The 16,623-nt window shown below is 46.8% G+C and overlaps 1 protein-coding gene across 1 annotated transcript in view; it reads right to left on the reverse strand.

The window, feature by feature from the left end:
• The window catches only part of KCNN4 (potassium calcium-activated channel subfamily N member 4), a 56,748-nt gene that overhangs the window by 15,423 nt on the left and 24,702 nt on the right, over window positions 1-16,623 (reverse strand). The window contains exons 2-3 of the mRNA XM_032227083.1: window positions 11,088-11,183; window positions 3,519-3,928 (exon numbers count right to left, since the gene is read on the reverse strand). Of these exons, the coding sequence (XP_032082974.1) occupies window positions 3,519-3,928; window positions 11,088-11,183 (506 nt within the window). The remainder of the gene's footprint in view (window positions 1-3,518; window positions 3,929-11,087; window positions 11,184-16,623) is intronic.

Genomic DNA, 16,623 nt, shown 5'->3' on the forward strand with positions numbered 1-16,623 from the left:
GTTGCATAAAGAGGAAGGAGAGAATCAAAATCACGTGGCGTATTAGTACCTCCTTAGAAGACCTCAGTAAGACCCTACCTGGAATATGGCATCCAGTTTTGGTCACCACATTAGAAAAACAGACGTTGAGACTTTGGGAAAAGTGCAGAGAAGAGCAAGAAAGACGATTAAGGGCGTTTTTGGAGACTAAAATATATATTGCAGGAACTGGGAATGGCTAGTTTAGAGAAAAGAAGGACTTGGGGTGCCATGATAGCAGTCTTCCAGTATTTGAGGGGCTGCCACGAAGAAGAATGGGTCAACTTTTTTTCCAAAACACCAGAGCCCAGGACAGGAAACAATGGGTAGAAACTAATCAAGGAGAGAAGCAACTTGGAATGAAGGAGAAACCTCTTAACAGTGAGGACAATGGAACGGCTTGCCTCCAGAAGTTGTGGGTGTTTTGTCACTGGAGGTTTCTAAGAAGAGATTGGATAGTCGCTTGTCTGAAATGGTATCACGCGTGCCATAAGTGGTGTGCGGAGCCATATGTGCCAGCACACAGGCCTTCCGCTTCAGTGTGCATGCGTGTGCCAGCCAGCTGATTTTCGTCCTTTCGGAGGGCCAGAGAAGACCGTTTTCACCCTTCCCAGGCTCCAGGAAAGCCTCCGGAGCTATGGAGGGCAGAAAAGAGGCTTTCAGCCCTCTCTAAGCGGTTTACAGAGTCAGCATATCGCCCCCACAGTCTGGGTCCTCATTTCACCCACCTCGAAGGATGGAAGGCTGAGTCAACCTTGAGCCGGTGAGATTAGAACCGCTAAACTGCAGATAACAGTCAGCTGAAGTGGCTGCAGTAGTGCACTCTAACCACTGCGCCACCTCAGCTCCTTTAGAGGCAGGACTGAGAGAAGTGTTCCTCAGCCTGATAGCAATAGCAATAGCAGTTAGACTTATATACCGCTTCATAGGGCTTTCAGCCCTCTCTAAGCAGTTTACAGAGTCAGCATATTGCCCCCAACCATCCGGGTCCTCATTTCACCCACCTCGGAAGGATGGAAGGCTGAGTCAACCCTGAGCCGGTGAGATTTGAACAGCCGAACTGCAGAACTGCAGTCAGCTGAAGTAGCCTGCAGTGCTGCATTTAACCACTGCGCCACCTCGCAGGGGGGGGGAGTGTGGGGTGTGAGTGTGCACGCATGCACATGTGAGGGGCGTGCTTTGCATTATGGGTGCTGGCACGCATGCACACTCACATTTCTGGCACCCAACAACAACAAGGTTAGCCATCCCTGGTATAGAGTCTCCTGTTTGAGCCGAGGTGGCGCAGTGGTTAGAGTGCAGTACTGCAGCCACTTCAGCTGACTGTTAGCTGCAGTTCGGCGGTTCAAATCTCACCAGCTCAAGATTGACTCAGCCTTCCATCCTTCCGAGGTGGGTAAAATGAGGACCCAGACTGTGGGGGTGATATGCTGACTCTGTAAACCGCTTAGAGAGGGCTGAAAGCCCTATGAAGCGGTATATAAGTCTAACTGCTATTGCTATTGCTATTGCTATTGGACTAGAAGACCTCTAAGGATTCTTCCAGCCTTATTCTAACACAATATCTTCATGTGAAGATAACTTCGAGAGATCCAGAGTCTGGGCTCTTGCAGACCACCTAGAAACATACTCAGAGCAGACATCAAGACAACTTTGTCAGAAGTCCCAGGATTTTGACATTCTCTCGTTCATGGGAAAATATTCAGTCCTTCAGAAATGTGGTAGGAATCCAGTAGGAACTCTACACCGAGCCAGTTTGACCAGAAGTTTTTCCCCCGTCATGCTCTATGAGAAGCAGACCAACTAATCCATGAGAACAGGTTGTTGACTTTAGAGCCGAGCCACCTTTCAACTCTTTTGAAATCAGAAGGATTCTTTCTTTCTTTTCCTTTTTTAAAAAAAAATCCGTATCACCCAAAGTGACAAAATGTTTGTTTTTCCTCCAGCAAAGTAGCTCACTTAGTGGTTGGCGTTCTCAGGTGAGCTGACTTTTGGCAGGCTGACAGGCAGCTAATGGAGCTGCCCTAAAAAAATAAAATAAAAATAAAAAACCCAAATGGCTTTTTTCAACTTAGAAGAGAGTAGGGTTCCTTTGGAGAAGAGGACAGAGGTCAAGCGTTGGGCACAGGTGCTTGGCCTCCTGCCAAGCATCCCAAAATTTGACCTACAGATCCCGCAGAGCAGATTGGGAAAATTTGGGGCCAATCATGCAATTGTGCAAAATTGGCTCTCGGGGATAATTTGCCATGAAGTGGCCTGGGCCTTTCAAAATGGAAAAGAGAGAATATTTAGAATAACAGAGTTTGGAAGGGACCTTGGAGGTCTTCTAGTCCAACCCCCTGCTTAGGCAGCAAACCCTACACCACTTCAGACAAATGGTTATCCAACATCTTCTTAAAAACTTCCAGTGTTGAGCATTTATTTCTGAAGGCAAGATGTTCCTCTGATTAATTGTTCTAACTGTCAGGAAATTTCTCCTCAGTTCTAAGTTGCTTCTCTCCTTGATTAGTTTCCACCCATTGCTTCTTGTCCTGCCCTCAGGTGCTTTGGAGAGTAGCTTGATTCCCTCTTCTTTGTGGCAGCCTCTCAAATATAGGGCCGGATTTTCCTATAGGCTAACTAGGCTTCAGCCTAGGGCCTCAAGATCAAGAGGGGCCTACATTCAAATTGTTAGCAAAATTAAAATTACACTATTCTAAAAACAGTGAACACTAAAACACTGAACCGAAAATAAGGAGAAATTCTACGCATATGACTAATAAACAAACATAAAAATGTATTGGTTAAGATGATTCCAGCGCTGCAGCAGTTGGGGAGCCCGCCCACGTTCCCGGCACCGGCGGTCGGGCGAGAGGCGCGGCCGCTCCCAGTAGCCGCCCCATCGACGTGGAGCCCACCAGCGGCCAGGCAGGTGAGGGCGAGGGGGCTGAGCCGGGCAGCTGAGCGCAGCAGGGGAGGCGCTGCCTTTGCTGCAGAGCAGAGCCTCCCTCCCTCGGGAGGCCAGCTATATATATTGATATATATCACAGTAATGATGTATTTTATTGTCTCTCGTGTAATTTACAAACTTAAAAATGGGAGGTGAAAGGGCCTCATAAGTGGAATAGCCTAGGGCCTCTTTTCATCTAAATCTGGCCCTGCCTGCTATCATGTAGTAGTGACGGAGGGAGAGCGGGAGGGAAAGAATGGGATGGATGGATGCAGATACACAATCAGACTTGCAAAATTCTCTGATTGTAGCCATTCACCATAAAATTATTACTACCTGTGGAGTTGAATCCTTGGCCTGGTCTACCTGGTGTGCCTGTGGCTGCAGTGTCTGTTTTTATATCAGATCTATTTCAATATGTTCACATTAGGGTGTCCTCAAAGGAAGAAAGGAACTCTGCTAAGACAGGAATGGCTCTCTTTCCAGGACGGGGGGAAAGTGGGCTATTTTAAAAAACAAACGAACCAAGTTCTGACAATCTAGTTATGAAAGGACACAGGAGGATCCTCACCGTTCACAGACGGACAGTATCCAAAAAGCAATGATCCAAAGCCCCATCGTAAAGATGAGCAGCACACGGCCCGGCTGGCTGTTGACCATCACCCGTAACACGAAAGGGTACTGGAAGTGGATCTTGTTGAGCGACCCGATGCTGCGGTAAGAGGCATCTCCCAGCACGCTACTCCGCAGTAGCACGGCTCGAGGGACCAGATAGAGGCGAAGGAACATCACCAGGGAGAGTAACATGTCAACATCCGAGAGGAAGACGTAGTCCTGTTCCGGCTTTGGATCTAGGCAAAAGAAATCTCCCACCGGGAAAGGGTGAAGGGAGCAGACTAAAAACTCAAGCATGATGAAAGCCAGTTTCGGAGTGCTGACTGCAATTCGCCAATCGGTGAGGGCATTATCCAGCATGAAGAGCTGCAAGGCAAAGGAAACATGAGATCATGAATGAGCCGGAAGCAAAGCTTCTCTCTGCAAGATTGCCCCACTGTTGGAACTCATTGTTAGAATGTATTTCTAGGCAACAACCACAGTAGTATTCAACCAGTAGATGGCACTATTTACAAGTTTGGATCTATGGTACACACTCTATGCTCTTTTGTTCTAAGTAGAGTTTCCTGTATCCTCTTAACAGTAATATAGTTGAGCAGTAAAGCACATGGTGACTGTGCCCTTTGTTTGCTCCATGTGATGCTTTATATAAACAGAATTTCTAACACCCTCCCAATCAACTGGGCATATGAGGACGATGCACAACTTTTCATGGAGGAAAGGTTGTTAACAATCATAAATATGAACCAGGTGCCAAGCATCTGAATTATGATCATGTGATCATGGGGATGCTGCAAAGGTCATAACTGTGAAAAAATGGCCATAAGTCATATTTTTCAGTTCCGTTTGAATGGTCACTAAACAAACTGTTGTAAGGTGAGCACTACCTGTATTTGCCAGTCTATGGTTGAGAGAGTGGGTCTAAGCCTGAGTTACACAGGGAGCTTCTGTGCCTGAGGGGGTCTAGAACATGGGCCTCTCTACTCCTAGTCCAGCACCTTCCCCTCCACCCCAGAGTGATTATTGGGCTAAGAGAAATGGATTGGATCAGAGTCACCCAAGAAACTTCAACATTTAGAATAGACTAGCTTCTGGGTCTCCCTACTCCTAGCTGAGCACCTCTATTATTACACCATGTTGGCTGTTGGTCTGAGAGAAAAGGCTGTGAATTTTGGTCCCTCTGCTCCTAGTCCAACCCATCACCTCTACTCCAAGAGAAGAGAACAGAAGAGAAGAGAGAAGTGAAGAGAAAAGGAGGGAAGGGAAGGGAGTGGAGTGGAGTGGAGTGGAGTGGTGGAGTGGAGTAGAATAGAATAGAATAGAATAGAATAGAATAGAATAGAATAGAATAGGGAGTGGAGTGGAATAGAATAGAATAGAATAGAATAGAATAGGGAATGGAGTGGAGTGGAGTAGAATGTAGAATGTGGAGTGGAGTGGAGTGGACGAGTAAAATAGAGTAGAGTAGAGTAGAGTAGAATAGAATAGAATAGAATAGAATAGAATAACAGAGTTGGACCTTGGAGATCTTCTAATCTAACCTCCTGCTTAGGCAGGAAACCCTATATCAGTGTTGGTGAACCTTTTCAGCACTGAGTGCCAAAACAGGACCGTGCACATGCGTGTGTGCTGGAAACCGGAAGAGCAGCAGATCTTCATGCATGCATGTGTGCTAGAAATCAGAAGACCAGTTGGCTGATGTGCATACACATGCCGTAAACTGGAAGATCGTCTTCCCGGCGTGCACATACACACCAGGTGGCTGCTGTTCTGATGCTCTTGTGTGTGTGATAACCAGCTGGCTAGCGTGCCAGAACCCAGAAGAGCAACAGGTGACAGCTTGTGTGCCCAGAGAGATGGCTCTGCATGCCACTTCCAGCATGCATGCCACAGATTCGCCATCACGGCGAACCTATACCATTTCAGACAAACCGTTGTCCAATCTCTTCTTAAAAACTTCCAGTGTTGGAGCATTCACAACATCTGGAGGCAACGTTGTTCCACTGATTAATTGTTGGTTCTTACGATGGGGAACACGTCAGGCCCTGAGTCTCCACCCAGGAAGCTACAACCTGGGTCTCCCTTCTGAGGTGGCGAGCCGAGGTGGCGCAGTGGTTAAATGCAGCACTGCAGGCTACTTCAGCTGACTGCAGTTCTGCAGTTCGGCTGTTCAAATCTCACCGGCTCAAGGTTGACTCAGCCTTCCATCCTTCCAAGGTGGGTGAAATGAGGACCCGGATTGTTGTTGGGGGTAATATGCTGACTCTGTAAACCGCTTAGAGAGGGCTGAAAGCCCTATGAAGCGGTATATAAGTCTAACTGCTATTGCTACTGCTATTGCTATTCTGCTCACCCAGAGCTTTCACCACACCTCCTCACTGACTCCGTTGCCCAATATCACCCAGAGAGCTTCTATGACGGGTCTCCCCATTCCAAGTTCAGCACCTTCATCAGTACCGTCCCACACTGGCTCTTAAGCAGAGAGGGAAGAGGTGGCCCAAAATCACTCAGGGAGCTCCTGTGGCTGAGAATGGACGAGAACCTGTTTCGAGGTATGTGTCAGAGAGGTTTGCGGTAGTCCGCAAACATTTGACAGCTCCCTGCATCTGGAATCAGGCGTCTGTGGTTCAAGACAGCTAACACTTGAGTAATTTCCCCCTCGAGATCAGCATAAACCCTCTATTGTCAAAAGTTGCTGTTGTGGTATCACAAAAAATAAGGGACGGAACTGAACGCCAAGTGGTTTTTACAAAGCAAATAGAGGTTATGCTTCGATGGAATTTTGATTAAGTGGAACACTGTAATGGTTTTCAGTGTTACAGACGGTCATAAGTCACTTTTTTATCCACTCACGTTGTAACTTTGAACCATTGCTAAACAAACTGTTGTAAGTCAAGGACTATATGTGAATGCGGGCTTAGTTTTACATTTATACCAGGCCAATTTCAGCTGCATTGGTCAACTGGAGTTCGATATGCAGCCTAGTCTTAATCGTAATAGTTTTCCTGCTTTTAATCCGGGATTTTAATGTGTGGCTTTTAACCCTTTGATTGCCAATGATAAATAGGGAGCTGCTCCAAGAAGTGGTTAATTGGAGTAGCAAGGAAGTCCTGGTAAACATATCAGCAAGAGAAATGCCCTCTTATTTAAGGGCCTAAAATGCACTTTGGAGAAATGCCCCTCAAAGTAAGGTCACCAATATCCCAATATCCCAAAGAAGAGGGAGTCAAGCTATTCTCCAAAGTACCTGAGGGCAGGACAAGAAGCAATGGACAGAAACTAAGCAAGGAGAGAAGCAACCTAGAACTATGGAGGAATTTCCTGACAGTCAGAACAATTAATCAGTGGAACGATTTGCCTCCAGAAGTTGTGAATGCCCCAACACTGGAAGTTTTTAAGAAGATGTTGGATAACCATTTGTCTGAAGTGGTGTAGGGTTTCCTGCAGTGGTGGGCATGGCTTGGTGGGCCTGGCAGAGGAAGGATACTGTAAATTCTCCATTCCCTCCCCACTCCAGGGGAAGGTTACTGCAAAATCTCCATTTCCTCCCAATATGCTGGGAGGAAAGAGAATAGATGGGGGCGGGACCAACCAGAGGTGGTATTTGCCGGTTCTCCAAACTACTCAAAATGTCCACTACCAGTTCTCCAGAACTGGCCAGAACCTGCTGAATACCACCTCTGGTTTCCTGCCTAAGCAGGGGGTTGAACTAGAAGACATCCAAGGTCTTCTAGTTCAACACCCCATTCTGTTATTCTATTCTACAGCCCCTTTAATCCTAGTTCAACCTTCCCATTCTGTTATTCTATTCTACAACCCCTTTAATCCTAGTTCAACCTTCCCATTCTGTTATTCTATTCTACAGCCCCTTTAATCCTAGTTCAACCTTCCCATTCTGTTATTCTATTCTACAACCCCTTTAATCCTAGTTCAACCTTCCCATTCTGTTATTCTATTCTACAACCCCTTTAATCCTAGTTCAACTTTCCCATTCTGTTATTCTATTCTACAACCCCTTTAATCCTCAGCTGCCCAAAGTCACTGCCATCCGTCACAGCTTGGCAGTAGCTGGGTGAACCCGCCATCACTCAGCCAGGAAATGGTGCTCTCCAATCAGCAGCGGAGATCAAACAGTCCACAGGAAAGAAAGAAAAATTCTTCTGAAGTAGATTTTCCGACTGTCGCTGGCTCGCCCACCACAGACCAAGACATGTTCAGCTCTACAGGAGGGGAGGATTAAATGTCTGGGCTGGCCCGTCAGCCTTTGGAAGAACAAGCCTCGACTTCAGCCTGAACTGTTTGGCATTTTCCAATCCTGAGCACTATTTATACATGGATTTATTCAGAAGTACCCTGTATGTGGCCAAAGCAGCTCCCTCTCTTTGCTTTTGACTGCTAAAACTAGAGCAGGGCGAACATGCGCAGAGTTAATATTACTGTTCTTTAATCTTATTTGTTAAGGAGGGTATTGGCTGATGCTAAGCACTCCCCCAAAGGGGTCTTAAGGGGACCACGTTTCAGGGGTTTTATCAGTAGTGGGATTCAGCCGGTTCGCACCCATTCGGGAGAACCGGTTGTTAACTTTCTAAGCAGTTGGGAGAACCGGTTGTTGGAAGAAATCTCCTTTTGTTTTTTTCCACTTTACAGGGCTAATCCTGTAAGGAAGGCAGGAAGGAAACATTCTGGTGTTGTTTCTAGCTAATCTTTATTGCCCTGCTTACAGAAACTGCCTCTCCGGTTAACCCTTATTACATTGCAACAGCCAAGGCGAAGCGCCCATCGACGTGAGTGATGTTGAGTTGGCCACACTCATCCAATCACATGACCACTGAGCCTCGCCTACCCAGCTGGTCATTATGGCAGAGAATCGGTTGTTAAATTATTTGAATCCCACCCCTGGGTTTTATAGTGCTCAAAAGGGACGTGATGGCTCAGTGGCTAAGACGCTGAGCTTGTTGATCAGAAAGGTCGGCAGTTCAGTAGTTCGAATCCCTAGCACCGCGTAACAGAGTGAGCTCCCGTTACTTGTCCCAGCTTCTGCAATCCTAGCAGTTCGAAAGCACGTAAAAATGCAAGTAGAAAAATAGGAACCACCTTTGGTGGGAAGGTAATATTGCTCCATGCACCTTTGGTGTTTAGTCATGCTGGACACATTACCGCGGATACATCTTTGGACAGGGCTGGTTCCTCAGCTTTCAAACAGAGATGAACACCACCCCCTAGAGTCGGGAATGACTAGCACATATGTGCAAGGGGAACCTTTACCTATAGTGCTCAAATTTTGGGGAGAACTAACTCTGTACCCAAAATAGAGGGTGCACCATCTATATTTCAATTGCTGAAATGAGCGACTGTAGGAATCAGACAAATAAACAAATGTCTTGTGCCAGATTTGAGACTGATCATTTGTATAATTTGTTTGGTGTTTTTTGTTGATTTGTCATTTATTTTATATATCAGGTGTTTTCAATTCGATTGTATAGAATGTGAAGGATGTGTGTTTTTATATCTATAATGTACACTGAAGATGGCATTTAATTTCATTGCACGAGATGCAATGACAATAAAGTAAACTATTTTGTTTATCACATTTCTACATTTTCCAGTTCATCTGAATCATCTTCGTGAACTTAAAATAACTAAGGTCAGGAAATTATCTTAGCCATCTCAGTCCTCCGATGCTTCTTTGCAAATTTTGCAACCCAAACGTGTAGTTTTTAACGTGAAACAGACAGGGGATATGATTCAACACCAGGACAGAATTAGATTATTGGGAGGTTGTTTTTTTTAAAAAAAAACTTTTACACTTATTCTTTTGTTGTGTTGAATTTGTATTGAAGAAGCCTGTATTCAGTTTCTGAAGTGCAGCTCATGGGACACCAGGTAAAGAAGGAATCCAGCCTTAATTTGAAATCAGCCGTTTTTGATTAAGCTATTTCTATAAACATGTATAAATGTATAAAGTCCCATTTTGGGCGGATGGGGGTGAATTATTCTAGTTGTTTATCTCCTTTAATAATTCTGGTTGCACCTGGCACGTGTAAAACACCGATTACTTCCACCTCCTTGCAGCTCAGATAAGTATTTTCCAGGGCGATTTCATTTTCTTATTAGAGGAATGGCATCTGGAAAGTATGTCAAAGTTTGGGCATAACAAATCTTTTGTTGATCCTGGCAAACTATGGGCTAAGTAAACCTGTCCTATCCCAAGTCAACGCTTGTTGTTTTTCAGGTCTCGTTCTGGGGTAGCTCCCATATTTATGGGATCATTACCCCGCTCTGCCCTCCATTTATCCTTGACTTATAACAGTTTGCTTAGTGACTATTCAAAGTTACAACCACACTGAAAAAAGGTGAGGCTGGAAAATTTTAGCAACCGGTTCTCTGCCTGGTTGCTGGATGGGTGTGGCCTGGAGGGGGGATGGTCTCCTCAGCCTCCTCACAGAAAGAGGAGGTTCACCCACCCCAGACTCTGGGGGCTTTTCTTGAGCCTCCGGGAGGGCGAAAATGGTCTCCCCAAGGCTCCTGAGGCTCTCCGGAGGTCGGAAATGGGCCTGTTTCCGAACTTCTGGGAGGCCTGTTTTTTGCCCTCCCCAGATTCCGGAGGCTTTCCCTGAGTCTCTGGGAGGGTGAAAACATCCTCCCTTGGGTTCTGGAGGTCCTCCGGAAACAGGTTCATTTCTGGACTTCCGGGACCTCTGGGACTTCCAGTAGGCCCATTTTTTGCCCTCCCAGTCTCCATGCGGGCCCTGTACTTACCTGGGATGATAAACAGGCCGCGTGGAGACTCCTGAGAGGGGACGAGCGGGGCCAGCCATTCCTTGCAACAACCAGTTTGGTGAACCAGATGCAAAATTAGCATCTGCTTCACCCGAACTGGTCTGAACCAGCTGAATCCCACCCCTGCTGTCCAGTCTCTTCTTGATGGCCCACCCACAACTTCTGGAAGCAAGCAGTTCCACTGACTAATTGTTCTCACTGACAGGAAATTTCTCCTTAATTCTAACTTGGATCACTCCTTGATAAGTTCCCACCCGTTACTTCTTGTCCCGCCCTCAGATGTTGTGGAGAATAGATGGGCCATCCCTCTTCTTTGTGACAACCCTTCAAATATTGGAAGACTGCTATAACGTCACCCCTAATCCTTCTGGTTTGTTCTCCTTGAAGCCAACCTGATGGATAAGAATTCCTTGTTGCTATACATCTCCACAGCAGAGGTGGGTTCATAAAAGGCAACGTATGATATTCATAACCCATGAAAGGGATGAGCCCATCTAACTGAAGTAGCCGTTGAGATGGGTAACCTTGTTGGGTGAGTCTCAATGGTTCTCTGCTCCTTCTTTTATCTTGTCCTGCTTTGTAGAAACTCTTAGAAGCTCCCCGGGTCAACTGCTCTCCCATTGGATTCCAAACATTGAAGTGAGACTTGGAGATGCAATGGGAAGCCCTCCGCCAAATTCAATTAAAATAGGCTGAAGTTCCCAATAGATGCCAGCAGCATCACCCACCCCTCCCTCATACGTACCTGGATCTCTTTGATGTGGAAGGCAAAGATCAGGATCATTAATCCCACCGTAGAGAGGGTGATGAGGCACTTGGTCATGAAGGCGTAAGCAAACCACTGAAAGGAGAGCAAGAGAGAAGAAATGTGTGAAGGAAACTCCTCAGGTCCAACGGCCTGAGACCAACGAAGGCTTGAGAAGTCTCCCCTTGGTTAGAGAAGAACCTCTAATGCTCCTTCCTTCAAGTCTTCCCCATGGCTACTTTGACTTCCGTTTCGGTCAAACTGTGGACTGTGACTGCCATGTTCCCTTTGGCCAGAGGTGGTCTGCTTCTGGTTTGGATTGGTTGAGGAAGATTTATATAAGCCCACTTTGCCTTTTTTTGTGTGTGGCATGTGTAGGGCCTTTTCACGATACAGTTATGGAGAAATAGCTATTTTTACGGGGATTATATTTTACGAAGAGGAGGAAAGGAGGAGGAAGAAATTGTAATTTTTAAGGGGATTATAGAGGAGGGGGAACAGAGAAGAGGAAGAGGAAGAGGAGGAGGAGAAGGGAGAAGAAGAAGAAGAAGAAGAAAAAAAGGAAGGAAGGAAGGAAGAAAGAAAGAAAGAAAGAAAGAAAGAAAGAAAGAAAGAAAGAAGAAGGAAGGAAGAAAGAAAGAAAGAAAGAAGAAGGAAGGAAGAAAGAAAGAAAGAAAGAAAGATTGCAATTGTAATTTTTAAGGGGATTATAGAGGAGGAGGAGGAGGAGGAGGAGGAGGAGGAGGAGGAAGAAGGAAGGAAGGAAGGAAGGAAGGAAGGAAGGAAGGAAATTAAATAAATAAATAATAAATTGGAATGTTTAAGGGGATTATATCTGAGGAGAAGAAGGAGGAGGAAAGTGGAAGTTTTAAGGGAATTATATCAAGGAGGAGGAAGAGGAGGAGGAAAAAAGGAGAAAAATCGAGATTTTTAGGAGACTATATTGGAGAAGGAAGAAGAGAGAAGGAGATTACTGTGACTTCTTCATACATGCCAATATTTAAGGTGCCCCTTGAACATGCCCTTGTAAAAACCATAACCAGATGCACAGTTGCAGCCCTCTGCCAAGGGAAGCCATCCCTCCGAGCCCGGCGGCCTGCCTTCCCGCTAGGATCAGCCTCCTACAACATTCCTTGCACTCTGGACCTCTTGCTGGAGGGGATTACAGTAGGCAAATTCACCAAAGCCGGGCCGATACCTGGCTGTCAGCCACGGAAACTGCCTGGAACTCCAGCAACCGCCACGGCAATCCGTTCAAGGTTAAGAGAAGGAAGTCATTGTTCGCACAGTTTAAACAAAAGATAATTAACAAGGGATTCGCTGCCCCGGAGGTCACACCTTGTCTGTGCTGATGGATCCGTGTTTGGTTCCCACTTGTTTTTTGGGATCAGGGACAACGTCAGGCTCCGGCGGCAGCTGTAGGAACCACCACATGATCTCTACGGGCCCCTTCATGAGTCATGCAGCAACCCTCTTTTTTTAAGCCAAACAGAGCACCTAGCTTGGTACCCTGGCTGGAAATAGCCAAAATTGAACAGGCATTTCATTTCCCGCAATTCTCCTGGCGCAGTTTTGAGCTAGGCGCCGGTTGTTAAAGTCGCTTTTCCCCAGGGCCGTTATAACTTCTTTTTTTTTAAGTTTTTATTTTCCATTTTATCATTTTCATACACTCACATATATACTGTGCATAGCCGGCGCCATACAACATTAAACAATAATCGCAGCAATTCCTCTTGTCAACAATACCCAAAAAAATACAAACCCAATATACCTCTTCCCCTCTCCATACACCTCTTTCTTCCACCCCCCTCCAACTTTCTATCTTCCCTCCATCATCCTCCTCTACCCTACTTCCCCTCCCCCTCTACCACTCCTCTCTCCCGATCCATTCCCTCCCTTCCTTCTCACCCTCCCTCCCCTCCTCTCTCCCGTCCCTCTCTACCCTTCTTTCTTCTATCCCACTCCTCCTCCCCTTGGTGTATTTCCACTATATGTCAGTGTACTTAACTTATCCTATTTTTACAGAGAAATTATAGAAAAACAGTATACATGTGAAGTCATATTACATTGAAATCTAACCTAGTATATATCCCTCCCTCCCCCCACCCTCCACCCAACCCCCCACCTCCCTCCCCCCCCTCAACTTCCCAGAGCCCGTACATGGTATAGATTTTTAACAAACACAGTCTAAAATATATTGAGAAAAAAAAATTAAAAAAAGGTTAATAACATCTCTACATTGATCTTAGCTTCTTCTTGCCTGCCGTTATAATTTCAAACGGCCACTAAACGGTTGTAAGTCAAGGACTGCTGAGACGTGCAGCTCCCGACACATCCTGTGCCACGTAAACGTATCCCGTATCCCTAAAGACCTCGTCCCAATACATTCACATTTGATGCCAACAGCCTGGTTCAAAACGCAGCGGCTCCATTTGATGGCAGAAATCAGGAAATCTGGGGGTGCCTTTCCAGACTAACCAAATTTATTTGAAGGCAAAAGCTTTTGCGAGGTGCCGTTCGTGACATTAGATGCACAAGCAGCTACATTTTATGTACCTGCTGTGGTAAATTGCAGCACATCAAAACTTCTGCCTTAAAAAAAAAAGTATTACTGGGCTCCTTCTGAAGTTGGGGGAGCTTCATCCCTGGAAGCTTTCAAGAAGAGACTGGACTGCCTTCTGTCCAAAATGGGGTAGGGTCTGCTTGGGGGCGGGGGTTGGACTAGATGACCTCCAAGACTTCTTCCAGCTCTGTTAATCTGTAATCTGATTCTTGGCTGCCATAAAGTGAGCCACTTTTTCCTCTTAACAACGTCTAAACTAAAGCATGTTGTAGCTTCTTTGATCCACCTCTCTCGTTCGTTTGATGCGTGTTTTCAACCTTGGTAACTTGTATCATAGGTGGACTTCAACTCCCAGAATTCCCCCGCTGGCTGGAGACTCATGGGAATTGAAGTCCACTCATGATACAAGTTACCAAGGTTGAGAAATGCAGGTAGTCTTTGACTTACGGCCAAGGGTGGGTTCCTACCGGTTGGGACCAGTTCGGCCGAATAGGTAAGTAACTCGGCCTGCCACGCCCCGGAACCGGTTCTCTCGGCAGCGCCATAAGCACCGCCATTTTGTTTTTTGCTTCTGCGCATGTGTAGAAGCATTTTTAGTACTGCGCATGTGTGCCTGGAGCACATCAAGTCTGTGTGTGGGCAGCATGTCCCTGAGTGAACCGGCATTAGCAGCGGGCAGAACCCACCCCTACTTACGACCACAGTTGAGCCAAAAAGTTATGCTGCTAAGTGAGGAATGTGTTGAGTGAGTTTTGCCTCAGTTTTACAACTCTTCTTGCTAGATTTGTTAAGTGAATCACTTGCGGTTGTTAAGCTAGTCCCACGGTGACTTTGCTTGTCAGAAGGTCGCAAAAGGGGATCCCGCGATACACACACCCCCGGGAGGCTGCAACCGTCATAAATATGAACCAGTTGTCAAGCCTCCGAATGTAAGTCAGGTGGCCATGGGGAAAACGGCAACGGTTGTAAGTGTGAAAAATGGCCGTAAGGCACTTTTTTCAGCGCCGTCGTAACTTTGAATGGTCGCTAAACGAAACGGATGCAAGTCGAGGCCTACTTCTAATGTCTTTTCCTCCTTGCTGTATGGAAGGAATTAAATTTTGCCACCTCAAACAAGGGCGAGGGGAGTGACTAAGGCTGTGCCAATAGGCCAAATGTGTGGTTGTGTTTTCTCGTTGCCGTGACATTCACCCAGATAAACTACCCTGACACCTGAGCCAGGTGCTCTTTAGAAGAAGCCGCCTGTTTTCAGTGAAGTCAGCTCCCCCCCCCCACACCCCGGCCCTCCGGTCATAACTCTGGACACGCTTTTCCACAAGCAGCGCATAGAGCTATGTAGCAGGCAGGAGAGCGCCATAAAACTTTACCTTGAAACTTGTTTTGCAATCCACCTGTTTCCCCGTTCTTAAGAAAGCAGGTGCCACTTATATCCCAGCATCCTTGTAAACTCCCCTTTGAAGATGATAAGGGGCTCGTGAAAAAAAAACAACTCAGGTGCGTGTTGGTTCAGTCTCGAAGAAGCGGCATTGCTCAAGTTTGATTTGAGAAGGAAAATAAAAAGCTATTTGATTCTGGGTATTGAAGGGCAGCCAAGGCAGCGGAGGGAAAACATCCTCAATAAATAAGATTGTAACCAGGCAAAGTCCTTCAGGGATAAACAGTCAAGGTAATAAGCTGTGTACACGCTACGCGTCTATAAATGCCTACGGTTATGTGATCCTCACTTGTGACCTTCCCAGCCAGCTTCCGAGAAGGAAGGTGAATGTGGGAAGCTGGAATCACGTAATGACTGTACGATTGACTTCACAACTGCAGTGATTCACTTAACAACTGTGGCAGGTCAGAAACACCGAGGCGCTTCTAGGTTGAAAGGATTAGCCGGTGACATCACCGTTACCTAGGGGGATGCCCAGTTGAGGGTGTTCTGACGGAGGCTTCCCAAGAGCATGAAGCAAACTCCTGGTCCCGACAAAAAACCCTTTTATTAATTGACTTTGAATTCTGCTCATTCACATCCAGCAAAGTCTTTCAAGGGAGGATTTACGGTCACAGACCTTTATCTGGCTTGGAGAGCTGCCAGGACAATCTCTGCAAAACCTGGCAAGGAGTCTCGGAGTGTCACAAACCAACTAAGCGAACTAATTACCTCCTGCAAACTCCACTCCCCTTTCGCTCCTCTTTTATTTCCTCTGGGAGGGGCCATTCACCGTCCACCTGTGGCCTCAATCCCAAGTCAACCCCTGTTCTTTAGCTGTTCCCTTCGTCTGGCAACTCTGTGCATGTGCACACTGGGAACAGGCTCCAGCTGTTCGTCTGCCTCACTGATGTCTGACTCTGAAGGCAGCTGATAACTGTCGGACAGCCCTGACCCCACTGGTGGGTTCCAGATCCCGATGCAACTGGTACGGTGCAATGGGGCCCGGTGTCCACCACATGAATGCACGCAGCATGCGGGCACACTCAGCGACACCGCCACGATGCTCCGGCTGTTCGGCAGAGCATCGTGCAGGCACCATACGATCCATGCGTGCGCGCGGAAGCGCTGAAGGGTTCAGATATAGGTAAGGACGGTGGGAGGGCGGGTGGGACCTCCAGAGCACCGTACCAGAACGATACCCGGTGCTCCTGGCAGGCACCGGTACACCCGTACCTGGGCGTACCGCCTGCAACCCGCCACTGCCTTGCCTCCGACACAGAGCCCTCACCAGAGCCTTCCCCAGATTCCAGGACTGACTCATATTCCTCCCCTACCTCCTCACTGTCCGAGCAATTTTAAACTATTGTCAACTTCGTCTGGCTGGCTGGGGAATTCTGGGAGTTGCGGTCCGCCCATCTTAAAGTTGCCACGGTTGAGAGAGGCCACTCTAAGCTCTCCTCCGTTTTATCCAGCCCCAGCATCTCCTTTACCTTTTTGGAAGGAGAAGAGGGAAGTTCCCACCCCTGAGGATTGTTCTCATGTTAGCACCTGTCACC

The sequence above is a fragment of the Thamnophis elegans genome, chromosome 12 (assembly GCF_009769535.1).
Source record: "Thamnophis elegans isolate rThaEle1 chromosome 12, rThaEle1.pri, whole genome shotgun sequence".
In the NCBI taxonomy this organism is placed as follows: domain Eukaryota; kingdom Metazoa; phylum Chordata; class Lepidosauria; order Squamata; family Colubridae; genus Thamnophis; species Thamnophis elegans.